This window comes from Manihot esculenta, chromosome 3 (genome assembly GCF_001659605.2).
Source record: "Manihot esculenta cultivar AM560-2 chromosome 3, M.esculenta_v8, whole genome shotgun sequence".
NCBI lineage: Eukaryota > Viridiplantae > Streptophyta > Magnoliopsida > Malpighiales > Euphorbiaceae > Manihot > Manihot esculenta.
In genome coordinates, this window is record NC_035163.2 from 5,464,683 (window position 1) to 5,484,623 (window position 19,941).

The 19,941-nt window shown below is 20.8% G+C and overlaps 1 protein-coding gene across 1 annotated transcript; it reads left to right on the plus strand.

Moving 5' to 3' along the window:
- Positions 1-14,929: 14,929 nt before the first annotated feature.
- On the plus strand, positions 14,930-15,910 carry LOC110611162 (ethylene-responsive transcription factor ERF017). The gene has a single exon (XM_021751313.2). The coding sequence runs from the start codon at positions 15,018-15,020 to the stop codon at positions 15,645-15,647; it is 630 nt and encodes a 209-aa protein (XP_021607005.1). The 5' UTR covers positions 14,930-15,017; the 3' UTR covers positions 15,648-15,910.
- The last annotated feature ends 4,031 nt before the right edge of the window (positions 15,911-19,941 follow it).

The window sequence follows — 19,941 nt, forward strand, 5'->3', positions numbered from 1 at the left end:
ATTAAAAATAAGTGAATATTTTTAAAAATAATGTTTATTTATAAATATAAAATTAATTATAGTATCACCCAATAAATAAAATATATGAGTATATAATTAGAATAAAAATTTTAATTATTTTAATAAATATATTTTCATTATTTTAAATTATAAAATAATTTTTTTATTATCAAGTGGATGCTTTTCCATATATTTTTTAAAAATAGAATACTATAGTTTCACTTTAAAAATATAAAATAAAAAATTGTTTCTGACAAATAACCACGGCCAAAAGTTTATGAGGTTTAATTTACTTTTATAAAAATAATAAATTTTAAATTTTCAAAATAAATTTACAATGAGCTCTTGTTTATAGAAAATAATTTATATTTAAAAAAATATTTTCTATGAAAAATATTTTTTTAAAAATATTTTTTAATAAAATAATTTATTTTTTATTATTTAATTTTAATTTAAAAATAAAATTTATTAATAAATTTTTACATAAAAATTTTAATAAAAATATTAATATATGAAAAATGACTTTTTTTTATTAGAATAATATTTTTCATTAACTAAAATTTTTTAGTATTTCAAACGTTAAAAAATATAAAAAATATTTTTCGTAAAACAAACAGAGTTTGAAATATGGATAATGTGCCCTTTCTAAGAGTTTTAAATATCCCTCCGGTGAGTTAGACTTATCCAAATTTAGCATAGCATTACATCTCTCATCGATACTTAAAGATTGATCAATATTTTGAAATTATTCGATAAAAAAATTACAACTTTAAATTTAATTATAATTATAGTCAAAACTTTTAATTTTGATCGATAAACTTTCAACTTTTAAATTTATTATAATTATAATCGAATTCTAAAATAATTTATCAAATTAAATAAAATAGTTTTAAATTTTACATTTAATCATAATTATAGTCAAAGATTTCAATATTATATCTGAAACTTTTTAACTTTTTTACAATTATGATTAATTTTTTAAAAAAATTTAATCAATTTTAGATTAGTGTAAATATCGTTATTTATTTATATTTTTAAATATTTAGTTAGACCTTTTAAATAATATTTTTAATTTAATTACAAGGTTGATGAATTTATAAAAATTTATAAAAATAAAAATTTTATTGGATAAAATTTTAAATTACCATTTATAATATTTAATAGTGTTACTGATTTTTTAATCCATTTATTAAGTAAACTTTCAAAAATTTCATCATTGTTGTTAACTGAATCTCTTTATAAAATTAACAGTATTTTATTTATCAACATTGAAAAATCATAAGTTAATATTATATTTGATAAAATAATTCAGAGATTATATTTACTTTAATTTTGTAATTATGATATTTTTTTTTACTTTTATTATTATGTTGATTTTATATAAATAACTACAAATAAAATATTGTTAAAGTGAATATTAATATTAAAATTCAATTTTTTTAATGGAAAATTCAATTATTATAATTAGTATTTTTATAACATAAATTTTAAAAATATAATTTTACTATTATATTATACTACTCTAAAATTAAAATATATATATATATATTTATTCTATTTAAATAATATTTTAATTACAGCGTTTTTAATTTGATCATGATTTATTTTAATTTATTTAATATTATTATTAAAAATTAAACCTTGGCGTGCTTGCATCCATGTTGAATTTCCCGTTCCTCAACAAACCCTTTATTTACGTTTTCTCCAAATGAATTGCATGATTTATCCATTTTTCACGTTTTTTTTACTGAATAATTAATACTCGTTTGATTCATTGGCTGCTTACCTACTTCAAATGGTTGAAGTTTACAATTCTCTTGTAGGAAGGTGGATTAAATTCTGCACAATCCACTCAAAATGTTAAATTTTATATTTTTAATTTTAATTATTATTAAAATATCAAATAAAATTATCTTTTTATTAAAATTATGAACTACGTTTTTCTCTATTTATTTAAAATTTATCTGAATTGTTGTTGAAGATAGTTGATAGCAGTAATTTATAATTAATTTTACGGTTAAATATTTAAAATTACGGACGATAACATATATTAATTTGCTATTTTAATATAATAAATATAAAAATATTAATTTATTATACACGTAAAATATTTTTTTAAATAAAAATTAAAAATTGATAGAATAAAATTTAAAATCTCTCCGATTTATTCAGATATATGTACCACTGCAGTGGCGGAGCCAGTAGCTTTTTTTTGGTAGGGCACCACCGGCTGCAACTGCACTGCTGCGGCATCACCCGGCTGCGCCGCTGCGACACCTTCATCCCCTTTCAAAGCATTTTTCGATCGCCGGTACGGCACGTGCCCTCCCTTACCGTACTGTCCCTCCGCCCCTGTACCACTATACTAAGCCATCATCGGTTCCATTCGACAACTAAATTAAACATTATTTTAGTCTTATTTAATTTTTTAATAATAATTTAAAAATAAATTTATACTGAGTGATATTTTAACGTATTTTAATTTTTATTATATAATTTAAAGATGAATTTAATTTTTTTTTAATTCCGGTCAAAACTAAATTAAAAAGAGAAATTATAGAAAAGATGCATAGTGAAATAATGGGAAATGAATTTTGGACATGTTTAAACTATGGGAAAGAAAGTTGATGCATATCCTCATCACTGGAAGACTAAGAGTCTATATTGAGTGGCGCCTTATTACTCCATTTAATTATATTTCTCTTTGAATTAATTAGTCAAACCTACATTATTATTATTTTTTTTCTTAAAATTTACAATTTTTTCATTATAATATATCACTATTAGTATTTGAGTTTTCATATTTAGTTTATTAAACTATTTAATAATTATTTATCTTTAAATATAAATAAAAAATCAAACATAAAAATTTAAATACATTTTATTTTTAGTGAAAATAAAAATTCTTAATTCTCGTATGAAATTTTTTCGTAATTTTTTATATTTTAATGATTGTTTCTTAGTCAATAGACAAGGATTGGGAGGAGATTTTTCATTAATGTGAAAAACTCATGTGTCTTTTTTTGTGGTTGATTTTTTTCAAAATTTTATTGATTCAGTTGTTTCGAAATATAATGTGGTTTACTAGTTATTATGGGTTTTCAGAATCGCAACGACGACATCAGTCTTAAAATCTTATTCGAGATTTATCTCATAGAAACTGTTTTCCATGACTTTGTTTGGAAGATTTTAATGAGAGATGAGAAAAAAGAAAGAATATATTTGTCAAATTATCTTATGTAGGGATTTAGACAAGCACTTGAAGAGTATTTTTATAAAATTATCTTATGCAGAAATTTTATTTTGAATAATTGTAAATTTTTATTAGACTCTATAACTGATATTTCTGTTAGATGGATTCATCGTAATGCTATTTTAGCTAGGGGTGGAGGGAAGGTACGGCAAGGGGGCACATGTCATACTGGCGATCGAAAAATGCTTTGAAGGGGATGAAGGTGCCGCAGCGGCGCAGCCGGTGGTGCCGGTGGTGCCAAGCTCATGGCTCCGCCATTGATTTTAGATGTTCATACTTTGACTATAAAATTTATTAGGCATAATCGTCTCTATTTAAGATGTTATATTTTTTATTTGATGGAATTTTATTAATATAATTAGTAGTTTTACTTTTAAAAAAATAAATAATGTGGTTTGAATATAAAAAAATTTATTTTTAATTATTTATTTATTTATTATGATTTTTTTAAATATTATATTATTGACCTATAAAAGATAATTAACTACGTAATAATACAATATAAAAATATAAATATAAAACTTAGTTAATTTTACAAATAAATTATTAAATATTTGAGAAAATAAATTAATTAAATAATAAATTATTTAACGGTTAAAATTAAGTAAAATAACTAATTAATAAATTGATATTTTAATATATTTTTAAAATTGATAAATTAATTGATAGTTTTTTATAAAAATTAAATAATAAATTGTTTAATAAAAAAATATTCATCCAACAAGTAAAGATATACCTAAAAGGGAATTAAAAAATTCATAAAGGAGAAGGATCTTTACCGTCCTGGGGATTGACAGTTCTCACGAAGCTTCAATGGAGAATTTGGGACATTTTGCTTAACAAGAATTTTTTTAAAATTAATATCTAAACTTTGTTTTAAAAAAATTATTTCTCAAATTATAGTGAAATTGGGACTACCGAGATAAAATTTATTGCATTTTGATTTAAAAAAATAAAACAAAATTAAAATTAATACTTTTATTCCATTAAAAAGTGGTAAGATATTATATATATTAAAATTAATTTATATTATAATTCCTAAATTTTAATAAAATTTACCATTTAATTTAAAATTTTAAAATAATAAATAATTTAATTTCTAATTTTTTATTTTATGAGTAAAATATTTAATCAAAAAGAAAAAAAATTCTAAACTCTTTTAATATATATCAAAACATTCTATAACAGTATTATATTAAATATTTAAATTTTAAATTTATTAATTTTTAATTTATATTAAGATATTTATATTAATTTTGCATTAAATATTTTTTATTATCTGAATTCTTAATCTTTAAATTTATTAATTTTTAATTTATATCAAGATATTTTAATATAATCTTATATTAAATTTTTTTAACTATATTAAAGTAATAAATTATTTTTTTAATATAAAAATTAAATTATTATAAAAAATAAAATTCAAATAATTAAATTAATGATAAAATAAAATTTTAAGAATTAAATTATTTCACCTTTTATAGCAATATTACATTAAATATATATTTCTATCATGTTAATATAAATAATTTAATTTAAGTGTTTGTATTTTATTTTTTTTATTTTATACATCTACAATTATAATATATTTTAAAAAATTATATAAATTTTATAAAAATAATTTATTATATTAATAAAATTTAAAAAATATTTAATATAAAACTATAATAAAATATCTTAATATAAATTAAAAATTAATAATTTAGAGATTAAGGGTTTGGATATCATGAAAAAAATTTAATGCAAACCTACTATAAATATTTTAATATAAATTTAAAATCAAAGAATTTAAAATTTAAAAATATAGAAATTTATATAACAAATAAAATATTTAATATAAAACTTTTATAAAATATTTTAATATATATTGAAATGTTTGGAGTATAATTATTTTTATTTTCTGTATTATTTTATTAATTTATTTGGTTCTGAGTAATAGATGAGAGACGGATTTAAATATTTTGTTATTTAAAAAAATAATTATAAAAATTATTATGTGAGTTTGGCGTCATTGTTTTGGATGTAAAGATATTATGTTTTTTATCCAAATATTTTGTTATGTTGGATTAGACGTGGTGCGAATAAGGCTGCTCATTGTTAACAAGACAGTTTATTCGTTTTGATCATTTTAAACTCTGGGTTGATATGTTTGAGTGTCTGTTTGAGCATTACAGTTCAAGATAATAATATTTATTTTTTTAAATTTAAAAAAAAATTATTATGTGATTTAGTTTTTTTTAAATAAAATTCTATAATTTAATTTGTGACAAAAATTATATAATTTTATTTTATTAATAAAGTGAATTTTTTTGAAATCGTTAATGAATACCGAGTGACATTTTAAAATTAATTAAATATAATTTATAATTATGGTAAAATGTATTTTAATTTTTAAAATTTTATAAAAATATAATTTTGTTTATATATTTTTAAATTTAATTATAAAGTTTTATTTTATAATAAAATAACCATTTTATCTCTATATTCTTATAAATTAATCTCAAAATATTATAATCTTATAAATAAGTATTTATATTTTTTACAAATTAATTTTCTATATTTATTCAATTTAATATCTTATATATTTTGACAATAAAAATTGAATTAAGAATTTTTACACAATATATATCTAAATTTTAAGTTCAAGGAATTTTTTCATTTAATTATCTTTTATAAATGATTTATTTTTTTTATTTAATTAGCATAAAAAATGATACATTTATTATTTAATTTTTTTTACATATAACATACTATATATAATTTAATAAAAAGAGAAATTAATTTCTAATTATAAAGACTTATTAATTATTATAGTAATTAAAAATTAATGAATTGACTTTATCACAGTAAATTTAATAGAATAACTATTTTGTTAATAAAATATAAACTTAGGAATTAGATTATTCTCTTAAAAGACATGGATTAAGTTGTGAATTTTAATAAATTTTAGGGACTATACAGTAAAATTTCCTTATCATTTAGGTATTTTGCCTCCATTAAATGACTTTTTTTAATTTAATAGATATGAGGTTGTTAAATTCGATCTGGTTAATAAACCGGTAAAAATAAAAAATTAAAAATTTAAGATTAAACTGAAATTGAACCGATATATTATTAAATAAATATTATAAAATTAATAATAATGTTTCTTATTACTGTTCATGCTTTCATATGTTTTTATAAATAACTATTAAAATAACTCAATCAAAATTTAAGATTTTACTATTTTTAAAAATAATTTAAAATTGTAAATAATTATTTTCAATTATATGCAATAAAGAAAAGTGAAATTAAAATTTATAATAACAAATAAAAATAAATATTAAAATTATATAAAATTATCAACACAAAAATTTACATATTTTTTACTCAATATAAGATAATAAAATAATGTAATAATTTAATTTAACTAATAAATAAATAAATAATAATAATTATTTAAATTATCATTTTAATTTTTTGAGTTTGACAATAGATTTAATCAGAAAAAAATTTGTATATCATATTAAATTTGGATAAAATCTAATTTACTCTAAAAATTAATTCAAAGAAAAAAATACTTAATATAACGGATATATTATTCTATACTAAACCAATATAAAATTTTATAATAATGAGCGAATAATTTCCCATCGTCTTAGAATTGAATTATGTAGGCACTAAAAGTATTTCTTTTTATATTGTAACGGTTAAAAGAGAATGATTTGATTTGAAAAATTGAATTCAAACTATTCAAATTTTCAGTTAGCATAGTATTTTGTCGATTTACATCGATTTATTCTAATTTTATTAAAAATAAAATTTTCACTTCAGATTAAACTCAACCAAAATTCGATAATTGATGATAAATATTATAAATTAATTATTAATATAAATTTAAATTCAAAAAAATCACAAAGTTTTAAAAGAAAACTATTAATTTATTATAGAACATATATGATAGTGAAAAAATAAAACTTTAAAATGTACTTTTTTTATGCACATATCTTTTTTTTATTATATAAAAATGAATATTATAACTAATTTAATTATTATTTATAATATTTTTAATTAGTATTATGTAATATAATTTTAAATAATTTATTAACATTAAATTTTTATTTTTTTAAAATTAAATAATAAAATAATAATAACGTCTAAATAAAAAATAAAATTAAAATAGAAAAGTGAATGATAGTTTTTATATTAACTGCATTTCAAATCAATTTTAAAATTATAGTTATTTTTTAAAAATTTATAATATCTATTATTATATTATTATAATTATATATACATAAAAAATAATTATATTTTAAAATCTTATTTTAAATTATTATATAATTAAAAAATAATTTAAATAGTAAAATTAAAAATTGCTGATTAAATTAATTGAGTCTTATATTGCTATATACTAAATTATTTAGGATATTTTATGCAATTCTATTGTTTTATATTTTTCATTTTTACGTAAGTTATAAATGAGATATGAAAAAATAATAGAGAATTAAATTATATGTTTATTTATAATTATATTAATAAAAATAAATTAATATTATAAATAATATATTTCTTTCATTTTATAATTTTATTTATATTTTATTTATTATTTTAAAATTATTGTTCACTTTCTTTTTTTAAACTATAATAATATATAAATTAATTATTATAATTTAATTTAATTTTTATTTTTTAAAAACATTTATTAAATTTAATATTTTTAAAATAAATATAATTAACAAATTAATAAAAATGATAAAATGATAAAATATTAAAGTAAATACACTTTATCGCGTTATTGTGGTGGACACGTGTTGCTGATTCTTCTGAAAAAAAACAAAAAACTATGTCCCTGGTTGGAGAGACACAGAGATTCCATTTTATTCTATCTATTTAGAAAAACTTACCACTTAATATTTATTGTATAAAAAATTTATTAATTAATTTTTAATTTTAAAAAATATATTAAAATATTTTTAAAAATTTATTAATAAATTTTTTTATTAATATTAATCATTTAATATTTCACTATTTAATTTTTATAGTCTTAAAAAATTTATTAATTAATTTCTTAAATTTTTTTAAAATTTATTAATTAATTTTTTTATATTAAAAATATTTTAAATTTTTTACAAAATTTAACAGATAAAATTAATAAATAAATAAATTATTAAATTTTTTAAAAGTTAAAAATATTTTAATATATTTTTTAAAATTAAAAAATTAAACGATAAATTTTTAAATATGGGCATTACATTTTCCATCTATGAATTATCGACCTAGCAGACAGCAGGATTGTGGAAAGCTCCACGACCCTACCGCCCTTTAGCAATCATTTAACACGACAGCGTTTTGGTTGGAAGTACGGAGATTAAATTAGCCGTGATTATAAGTTTTCTAATTAAACAATGATATAATTTAAGGACCGCTAGACTACTGACGTCCGAACCAAAGTTAAATTCTAAAGATAGAGTCAAATTTAAAATTTATTAGAATTCTTTGTAGAAATTAGCTCATTAACACGCAACTTAATTCATAATTGTGCAGGCCGGACTGACCAGACTCATCAAAGAGAGATTCAGCTCATTTGACGTAATGAAAAAGTAAAAAAATAAGTCCAATTATGTCACAACTCTATCAGCACAAGTTCCGAAAAAAATAGGTCCAGTTATGTCACAACTCTATTAGCACAAGTCCCGGAGATAAATTAAATAGTTATTTATCGATGGTGAAAAGACATGTGCGTCTATACATACGACTCTATTTGATAGCGACAGGTGATACTATGATAGAGCTACCGTTATTAAACGACAAAGGAATAAAAAAGGAATGAGTAAACCATTCAAATTAAATTGATTCACTCTTACTAAAATTCTACATCTATCAGCATCTCATATCATCATAATTTGATCTAGAAGTTAAGAAGTTAAGAATAACATAGTGAGTATTTACTGTAGATCCATTGACCTTCTAATGATTTTTTTATTTTTTTATATTTTATTTTTAATATTTTAATAAATTTAATTAATTTAATTTGAAATATTTAAATTTTAATTATGATTAAATCTTTTTATATTATTAATTCATTCGATTTAATTTTATTAATTTTTTATTAAAATTGAATCGAATTAAAATAATAAAATTTTAAAAAATAAATCGAATTAAAAATAAAAAATAAATTAAAATTTTATATTAATTCAATTAATTTTTTTGATTTAAGGGTATTATACTCTTGAAATTTTTTTTAATTATTTAACTATACTAAACTGAAATCATATTTAAAATTAATCTTTTATCATTATAATTATTAATCGTACTAAAACTAATAAACTATAACTTACTAAAAAATTTAATTTTTTTGTTGTAGTTTGAACCAAAACCGTATAATTTTTATCATTATAATTATGTAATCATACTAAAAAAATTACTAATATAATTTTATCACTATAATTATATATAAAATATGAATGATTTTAATTGAGATTTAAATAAATAAGAAATACTTAATAAATTTTAGCAGTATTTAGTTAAAATTAAAAAAATCGACCGAATCGAATTAATTTAAAATTTTAATTTGATTTTTTATATATTTCGATTCAATTCGATTTTTAATTTTAAAATTTTAATTATTTTCATTCGATTCAATTTTAATTATAAAAAAATTGAAAAAATTAAAGTTAATCGATTAGTGATAATAATATATTATTTACAATAATATAGAGAAATTATATTATGTTAAAATTAAAATATTTTAATTAAAGTTTAAAATACTAAAAATAGAAAGTAAAAAATAAAAAATTATTAAAAATTCAAACTGAATGAGATCGATTTAGTTTGATTCAATTTCTGATTAAAATCAATTCGATTAAATTTATTCAATTCAATTTTAAATCGAACCGATCGAATACTCATCCACATATAACAACTCAATATTAATTTTCTAGAAATCCATAAGAACGGTTGCAACATACAATTTATCCACTGAAAACGCTAATTTTAGTTTTTTTATTTTTAAAATAACAAATAATAAGATATTGCTACTAAAAATACCAATTAAATTAGCGTTTTCAGTGTTTATTAAAAATGTCAATCTGATTAGTATTTTTAAAAGTGAATATTAATTAGGTAAATTGTTTTGATTTTATATTATTTTAATAAATAATTTTTTTCAAATATTATTTTAATAATTATATATTCACTGTAAAGGAAAGAGAAATGCAACTTCTTCTTTCTCTCTTCTATTGGTTATCCAAACAAGTGAATTTAAAGAAATTGAATTTCTTTTCTTTTCCTTTCTTTCCAATTCCCTCCGTCCAAACAAAATCTTAAGGTTTTCAATCCAAAGAATGGTCAATGAAAATGAGGTGCAGGTGTTTGTTTAAGGAGGGTCCACATTTGGAAAAAGTACCCGACAGGAAAATAATTTTCTTTTTAATTTTTAAAAAAATTATTTACTTGTAAAAAAGATTTTAAATATAAATTATTTTTTAGAAATTGTGGGACCATAAATCTTCATTTGATACTATTTAAAATATATAAATATCCAATTCATCGGCTTTTGGACTCATTTCTTTGAGACAATACACCTGAAGAAGAATGTAGTGATAGGAGGGAGCAGATTTTCTGTGCCTTTGACCACCAAATCATGTCCTGCGCCCCTTTCTTTACGTTATTTCTTTCCAACCGTAAGAGTAAGACTACAATCGATATAAATAATTTTTAAATTTATTTTTATTTAATTTAAATTATTTAATAATTTTTAAATTAAAATATATAAATCTCATAAATTTTAAATTGAACTTTTAATAAGGCAAATTTGAATTAAAAAATAAGTTTTAATAAACTTAGAATAAATTTAATATTTTTGCTTTCACTATATAATTTAGAGATAAATTTAATATTTTAACGTTTTTTTAGTATAGTTTTTACTTTATTATGAAAAAAAATTGCATTGAAAAGCACATTGTGCTACTGAACAACCCATCAAGAGCAAACTCATAAACTAAGCAACCCAAATCAACCTATATAACCCAAGCCTTTAGAGAATTCTGGAAAGCTGAAACTTGTGCTTCTTGAACCATAGTCAACCGCCTCACTGCTGCAACTACTAACACGAAAACAATCCACAATCCATGGCTAGGAAAAGGAAGTCGAAGCACCAAACAAAACAGAGAAAGCCATCGATTCCTTCAAGGCTCAATTATTAACCACATCGGACAGAATAATCAATTCCCGACATTTTCAGTCTATAATAAATATGGGTCACCATTAAGAATTCTCTAAAACTCTAGTACCAACAACCGATCACATTTTCAATAGCAAAAGAATTATAGCTTGAGAAAGGAGTTCAGTACCAATGCACCAAAGTTTCACGGGCCCAAATTTTGACACTCAGTTGGAACCGTGTGGCACTTGACTTAAACACTATTAAGACAAGTCAGCCGATCTATCTACATGATAATCTGCACAACGAAACATGTTGGTTAGTCAAGAGGCTAGAATGCTATTAAGGCGAGTAAGATAAATACATATCGAGTAGATATTCACATCCAACAAGTATAAAGGTATGAGCAACCAAAGTATCACATGTAGACACAGATATTTTGATAAAAGGGCTACTCATTTCATTTCAGGGGCAAAACAGTCATTACACAATTCAACACAAAGGTCCTCAGGCACAACACGGGGACTCGATAGACCTACAGTGGCCAGCTGGGTCCCGTCCTCACTGGTGGCCAACTAATCACTCCCCCTAAAAAGCCTTGAGCCTTAAGGACAAGTTGAGCTATAGCAGGAGAAGATATTAATATGTCTGAGGTGACGCCTCTTAATAAATACATAAAAAGGAATTACAAGAAACTAACATAACACTTTTGATACTATTATTTTATACTTAATTTCTACCCATCTTGTTTCTGAAAAATACTATGTTGGAAAAATTATATTTTAGTCCCTCTAAGATTCTAGAACCTTAACACAAAGAACCCCAACAACCAAAGAAAAAAGGGACCCTATTCACAGAGGCTGAAAAAAGAAATCGCTCTAGTCATTAGGGGTGAGCAGTATTCGGTTGAAACTAAAAAAATCGATCGAATTGAATTAATTTAAAAATTCAGTTTAGTATTTTATTTATTTTAGTTTGATTTGATTTTTAATTTTAAAAATTTCAGTTATTTTGATTTGGTTTGATTTTGATTAAAAAAAATTAAAAAAATTAAATTGAACCGATTAGTCATAATAGTGTATTATTTTCAACAATATAGAGAGATTAAATCATATGAAAATTAAAATATTTTAATTAAATTTTAAAATACTAAAAAGTGTAAGAAATAAAAAATTTATTAAAAATTCAAATCGATCGAACCGAATTAAATCGAACCAAATCAGATCGATTCAATTTGATTTTTAATTTAAATCAATTCGATTCGAATTTTATAAATACTAAAATTTTAATTTTTAATTTATTTCATTTAATTCAATTTTAAACTAAATTGACCGAATACTTACATGAAAAAGTCTAATTTTACTCGTTTTAGAAAGATAGTTGTACATATTTATATTAAAAATAAGATTATCAAATTGAATTTTAAAGTACTAATAGAAAATTAACATTCATAAAATTTTGCAAGTTGAATTATCTTGTCTATTTTAGATTTTTTTTAAATTTGAATAATTTAACTTAACTTATTAAATTCATTTTTTTTCTAGATTTAGTTTTCTAATTTAAATTATTTATAAAGCTATTTAACTAGTTTAATCATTACTCATATAACTTTTTTTTAAGTTTAAATTTTATTTTATAGATTTAAATAATCTAATATGTAATTCTAATAGTATAAATAGAGTAAAAAAAATACTACCATTTAATAATAAAAAATATTATATAAAAATAAATTAAATAATAATTGAATAACTTACCTTATAAATATTTTTAAAAAAAATACTTGAAGTTGAAATTTTAAAAATTAGAAATAAATTTTCTGAATTGAAAAATAATAGAGAAGCCAGACTAATGTTATAGAAATAATATTTAAAATTATGGTTTTATATATGAAAGAATAATTAAATTTTTAAATTTTTAGAAAATTTACTAAATTTATTTGTGTATTAAAATTATATGAGCAAAATATTTTTGTATTTTATAAAATTAAATTATTTAGTAATTTGTTAATAATTTATTTTAATTTTAATTAGAGAAATTAACTGGTGTATATATATTTAAATTTACAAGATATTAAGTAATAAGCATATGGACTGAATATATATATTTAAAATAAGTTAATGGATTTTTTGATAAAAAAATAAAAAAAGATTTTATAAATTAAAAAAACATTTTAATTGCATTTCAAATAGAGATTAATTAATTTTTTTTAAATTAGAAATTTAATAATAATTTTCTTATTTATTTAAAATTAAGATCAAATTACTTAGATTTAAACTGTTATGAATAGTTAGTAGCAGATTGTTGATTGTAATTAATAGCATTTAGTGGATATATATTAAATATTTTGATAAATTATACCTAAATGTATAATTAATATGTAAAATATCTAATAACAATATATATTTGTTTATTATATTAATGAAGTAAATATAAAAATATTAATTTATTATATAAAATATAATTTCTAAAATATAATTATTTTCATACCTATCTATATTTTTTATTATATAATAATAAATAGTATAACTATTTTAAGTTTTATTTATAATATATTTAATTAATTATTATGTCTTATAATTTTAAATAATTTATTAATATAAAAATTAATTTAATATAATTAATAACATATAAATAATAAGTGATTTAATTCAAAAAGAACTATGATATATATGCAGCTGATTTAACCCAAAAAACAAAGGGACAGACTCTCTTTTCCATACTCTCACACAACTTCATTTTCTCTTCTTCCTCCCCTGCTTCTTCCTTTTTTGTCTTTTCCACAATGCATTATTATAAAGTTTGAGAGCCGATTTAAATGTCGGAGAGTTTCTATCGAAATATTTTGATAGATTTTTTATTATTTTTTTTAATTTTATAAGTCATTTTTTCAAGAGTGGATATTAAAAGACTCGTATGAAAAATTAAATACATTCACTATGTATAAAATTAAGTATATTTTATTGATTTTTTTATCGAATTAAATAATAGTCTGTATAATATACTTTAAATAAAAAATAACTATAAGCATAAAGCTAATTGTAGCGAATAAATTTCATATTAATTATTTATCGGTTGTATTTTGACTTTTCAAAATATTTATCAAATACTGTTTAAATATTTTAAATGGTTATAGAAAATTTTAAAAAGTGAGGGGGAGCATGGCACCTTGGCGCTACGTACATGTCTGTGCCCTTTCTCTCCACTGAAGCAACAAACGGCAAGTGAGCGAACAAGGAAGGGGTGTTTGGAAGAATCACGGTACAAGGAAACCTCCAGCGACCTGAGGTTCACCAAGAACCGTACGATTTAACCCACGACTTTGAAATAATAACATAAAATAAAATAAAATAATTCAATCAACACACGTGCTTCTATTATCTGACCCATCCGCGTTGCCACGTCATTTGCTTTTTGCCACGTTTCCGCCGCTTCTACTTCTCTACTCTTACTCTAGTCTCTGACTTTCAAATCAACACGCTTAGAGTTCAACACACTTCAAATCCCTCCCCCACTATATAAATCTCTCCACAGAGCCGCCATTTTCATTGTCCACCGTAATCCGCTCAATTTTCCTTCCCGACGGTTCTCGAATATATATTTTTTTTTGGTAAGAAGACGAAGCCAATGGTGAAACCAGGAACATCATCGGAGCAGCCATCATCAGACAAGAATCATGAACCCAAGTACAAAGGTGTACGGAAACGAAAATGGGGGAAATGGGTGTCTGAAATCAGACTTCCGAACAGCCGAGAAAGGATATGGTTAGGATCTTTTGATACAGCAGAAAAGGCTGCGCTTGCATTCGATGCTGCTTTGTATTGTCTGCGTGGTCGAGAAGCGAAATTCAACTTCCCTGATAATCCACCAAACATTGCCGGCGGGCAGTCACTGAGTCCACAGGAAATCCAAGTGGTTGCAGCGAGGTTTGCGAATGAAAACTCAAGAATGATAAGGAGTACAACTACTAGCGTAGGTGAATCATCATCATCGCAAGTGATGGATCAGTGCTTGTCGTCATCGTCGGATGGGGCGGCGCAGGTGGATAGTGATACCATAGATTGGTCATCGATTCTGAATGAGTTGGACTCTACTGAGGGAGCTCCGGAGTATGGAATGTATCCAGGGTTGGGCAACCAGTATTATCCATCACAGCCATATGTTTTTGATGATTATCATATCAATAATGGGAATAATGATGACAATCAAAATGGGGATGAGGCTTATTCCCACCAATCATTTCTCTGGAACTTTTGAAGATTTTCACGGAGAATTTTATCAGGAATCCGGCGAATTTTAGCTGCCGGACTCGCTGATTCCTATTTTTGCATGGTTCATCGAATTAATTATAATACTACCAAGTCTGGCGAGAATTTGATGCCTAGTAGTCACAAGAGGGAAATGGACAAATTTTTTTCCTGTCCCATATCAAAATTAAATGTATACATCCAGTTGCGAGATAGATTTATCTCCTAAAATTAAATAATTGTGTATATTTATAACCCTAATTTTTTTTTTTTGAGAAATTTTACGATTGTAATATCAATATATATTTACGTGTAAGAAAAAATTACTATTAAATTTTTGAATTTCTATAAAATATTAAAAAAATTAATTTTGAATCCTTGATATTACAAACGATCTATAATTCACTTTACTAACATTTTTTTTATAAGTTGATCAGTGAATTTCGTCATTATTTTATTATTTTCTTGAAGTGAAATTTATTAATTCATATTTAATTTAAAATCACCTATTTATTTAAAAAAAATTAAATATTTTAGTTGATTTTTCTATGAAAGAAACCTTTAATTAATTTATTTCAGTATTAATAAGAGAGACTGAATAGGTTTAATTTTAGAAGAAGATTTTGAAACAGAGCTGAATTAATAAATTTTGTCCAAAATTTAAGACCTGATAGTAATTTTTCAAAATATAATTTTCATTTATTTTTTTTAATTGCTACAAGTTAAATGAAACTTTCAAAAACCCTCTTGTATAAAATTGGGTGAATGTATCCATTCTTCTCATTTTCTCAAAATAATGGTTTTTTTAATAATTTTTCTATTGCGGGAGTCAATTGAGACCTGGTTTTAGACTTTGGTTCGCCTCTGTTTTGCAGTTTGGAGCTAAATATTTAGCTTTTAATTTCAATTTTCTTTTATAATTTATATTATAATCCTTTAAATTTAATAAAATCTATAATTTAAGTCTTTCCAAGGCTCCATTTATTTTATAAAAATATTTTTTATATGTTTTAATATTTAAAATTGATAATCTGAAATCCAAAAATATAGAGTTTTACAAGAATTGTCAGCTTATTATGAGAGGATAATACTTCTTCCCTTTTATTCTTTTCTTTTGTCTGTCAGTCAGTAACGTGTAACAGTCTCATCGCCATTGGGCCACCTGTCTCTGTCATACGGATACGGACATACGAAAATATCAGATCTCTGCTTCATGTGTAACGGTCATTTAATTTCCCTGATACGCATGCGGATGGACCCACAAGATGAATGGGCTGACCACCTTTTTTCTTTCGGACCGGGATGGAAGGTGAGATTAGGACTGAAACCCAGAGGAGGTCTGAGCTGCGGGCCGAAAAGACTGGGCCGACCCAATTTGAAAGTTTTAAGAAGGCGTCCGGTCTTAAAATCGAGTGGGCTGGACCTGATTCATGTGGAGGACGTAAAAGCCTTCAAATAAATGGTTGTTGTTATGGGTCAGGTTTCAGACTGAAATAATGAAATCTAGCGGTCATCACTACGACAAAATATTTTATTAATCAAAAGAAAAAATAAACTATTTTAAGAAAAATAATATTCACTATTAAAAAAAGTTATTTTCCACTATTTAAAATTTTTATTAAGACTTTTTTATATAAATTTGCTAATAAATTTTATTTTTTAAATTAAACTTAAATAATAAAAAATAAATTATTTTATTAAAAATATTAATTTATAAAAATTTTTTTATGACAGAAAATATTTTTCAAATATAAAATATTTTTCACAAATAAACAAAATCTAATAATAAATAATTTAATTTCTAAAACTTTCAATTTATTAACAAAATAATTTTTTAATTAAATTTGTCACTGTTAATTGAAAAAGTCAATTCAAATTAAAATAATTAAATTATTATAAATATTAAAATTATAAAAATTAAATGGTTATAAATTATTAAAATAAAAAAAATTAAACTGTTGTAAAAATAATATATAAAAAAGTAAATTATAGTCAAAAGGTAAATTTTAATAACTATTTTATTAATAAAATAAAATTTTAAAATAAAATTATTTATTATAAAAATGATAGAAATTAAACGGTAGATTTTATTAAATTTTAAGAAATTATGCTATAATTTACTTTTGTTTTTTTATAAAAAAAAATCTCATTTCCATATCTCTCCAACGTGAGAAAACCTCTATTGTTGGATTCAAATTACCAAAATTAATTGAATTGAATTAATTTAAAATTTTAATTAAAATTTTTTTATTTTAATTTATTTTAATTTTTAATTTTAATTATTTTAATTCAATTCAGTTTTAATAAAAGAAATTATAAAAATCAATCTAAATCGATTAGTAATAATAATATATTATTTTTGATAATATAGAGATTACACTATAATTAATATTAAAATATTAAAATTTAAAGTATTAAAATAAAGTATAAAAAATAAAAAAAAAACTATTAAAAAGTATAACCGATTAAACTGAATTAAATCAAATCGAATAAAATTAATTTGATTTAATTTATTTTTTCGTCAAAATGAATTTGGTTTAATTTTTATAAATACTAAAATTTTAATTTTTAATTTATTCAAATTAATTCAATTTTAAACCGAATTAATTGAATACTCACTCCTACTTTTCTATGTTGCGGGATCAAAAAAATTTTAGTATTTATGAGGTGATTGGCGTCTACACTTGAGGGTGAGTATTCGATCGGTTTGATTTAAAATTAAATCGAATTGAATAAATCAAAAATTAAAATTTTAGTATTTATGAAAATCAAACCATATCGATTTTAATTAAAAATCAAATCAAATTGCCCAATCTAGTTTAATTCTGTTTGATCAATTTGAATTTTTAATAAAATTTTTATTTTTTACACTTTATTTTTAATATTTTAAAATTTAATAAAATATTTTAATTTTAATATAATTTAATCTTTTTATATTATTAAAAATAATATACTATTATCACTAATCGGTTCGATTCGATTTTTTTGATTTTTTTCTAATTAAAGCCAAACCGAACTAAAATAACTAAAATTTTTAAAATTAAAAATCAATCCGAATTAAAATAAATAAAAAATCAAACTAAAATTTTAAATTAATTTAGTTTGAACAATTTTTTTAGTTAAAACTAAATTCTGCTCACTCGTATCTATAACTAATTTAACACTTCTTCTAACACTTAAGTCAATAAATTAATAAAATAAATAAATATAATAAATTACTGTAAAATATATATTTTAACTTTTATATTTATTATTTTTTATATTATAAAAAAATATAATTAATTATTAAATATTTTAAAAATTTGATCGATTAAGGGATAAAAAATTTTATAATTATAGATATAATAAGTATTTATTTAATTATATTTATTAATAATAATTTTTTAACCTGCTAAAAAAACAGAATCTTGATAAAAAACTTAGATATTATAGTATTGGATTATATATTTTTTGTCAATTGCGACGTAAATATGAATGTGACGTCACAGCAGCCTAATGACCCCCACGTGCTAAAAAACACCTTTGCTTTTATTTGGCCCTCCGTTAATTTCTGAATTTCTTCTTCATTCCTCTATTTGAAATGATTAATTTTAAGAAAATTTAAATGAACTAATTTTTTAAATTTTATATTTAATAAAATTAAAAATATAAAAATTCAATTTTTAAAAATTTTTATATAAAAATTAATTTTAAATATTTAAAAATAAATTTTATTAAAATTGTCAAGATACTACCATAAATAATTTTAATTAAGACTATTTGTATCAAAAGTCCTTGAAATCCCATTTTTTCTTTAATTTTTGTTTATTTCAACTTCAAAATTGCTTTGTGTTTTTTAATTAACAACTATTTATTTAAATTTTAATTTAATATTAAGTATTAATATTTAATATATTTATAAATAATATTAAAAAATTTATTATATTATATTATTAATTTTTTTAAAAAAATAGAGTTCATCTTAATTTATATTTTTGACTAGTAAAAAATATAAAATTTAAATTTTAAATATTATGGAAATATTAATAATAGTGATAAAAAATATTTTCAGTGTAATAAAAATTATTGTTATTCATAAAATAAATATTTATATTTAGTGCTATTATTTATATTATAATCTTTCGAGTATGAACTTATAAAATAGAAAAGAATACCATATGAGTTATTTTAATAACCTTCGATTATGAGTGAACATTCGGTCGATTCAGTTTAAAATTAAATTGAATCGAATTAAATAAATCAAAAATTAAAATTTTACTATTTATAAAAATCAAATCAAACTGATTTTGATTAAAAATTGAATC

Excerpts from the sequence above, each read along its gene's own strand:
- LOC110611162 (XM_021751313.2), top strand. The coding sequence starts at position 15,018 with ATGGTGAAACCAGGAACATCATCGGAGCAGCCATCATCAGACAAGAAT.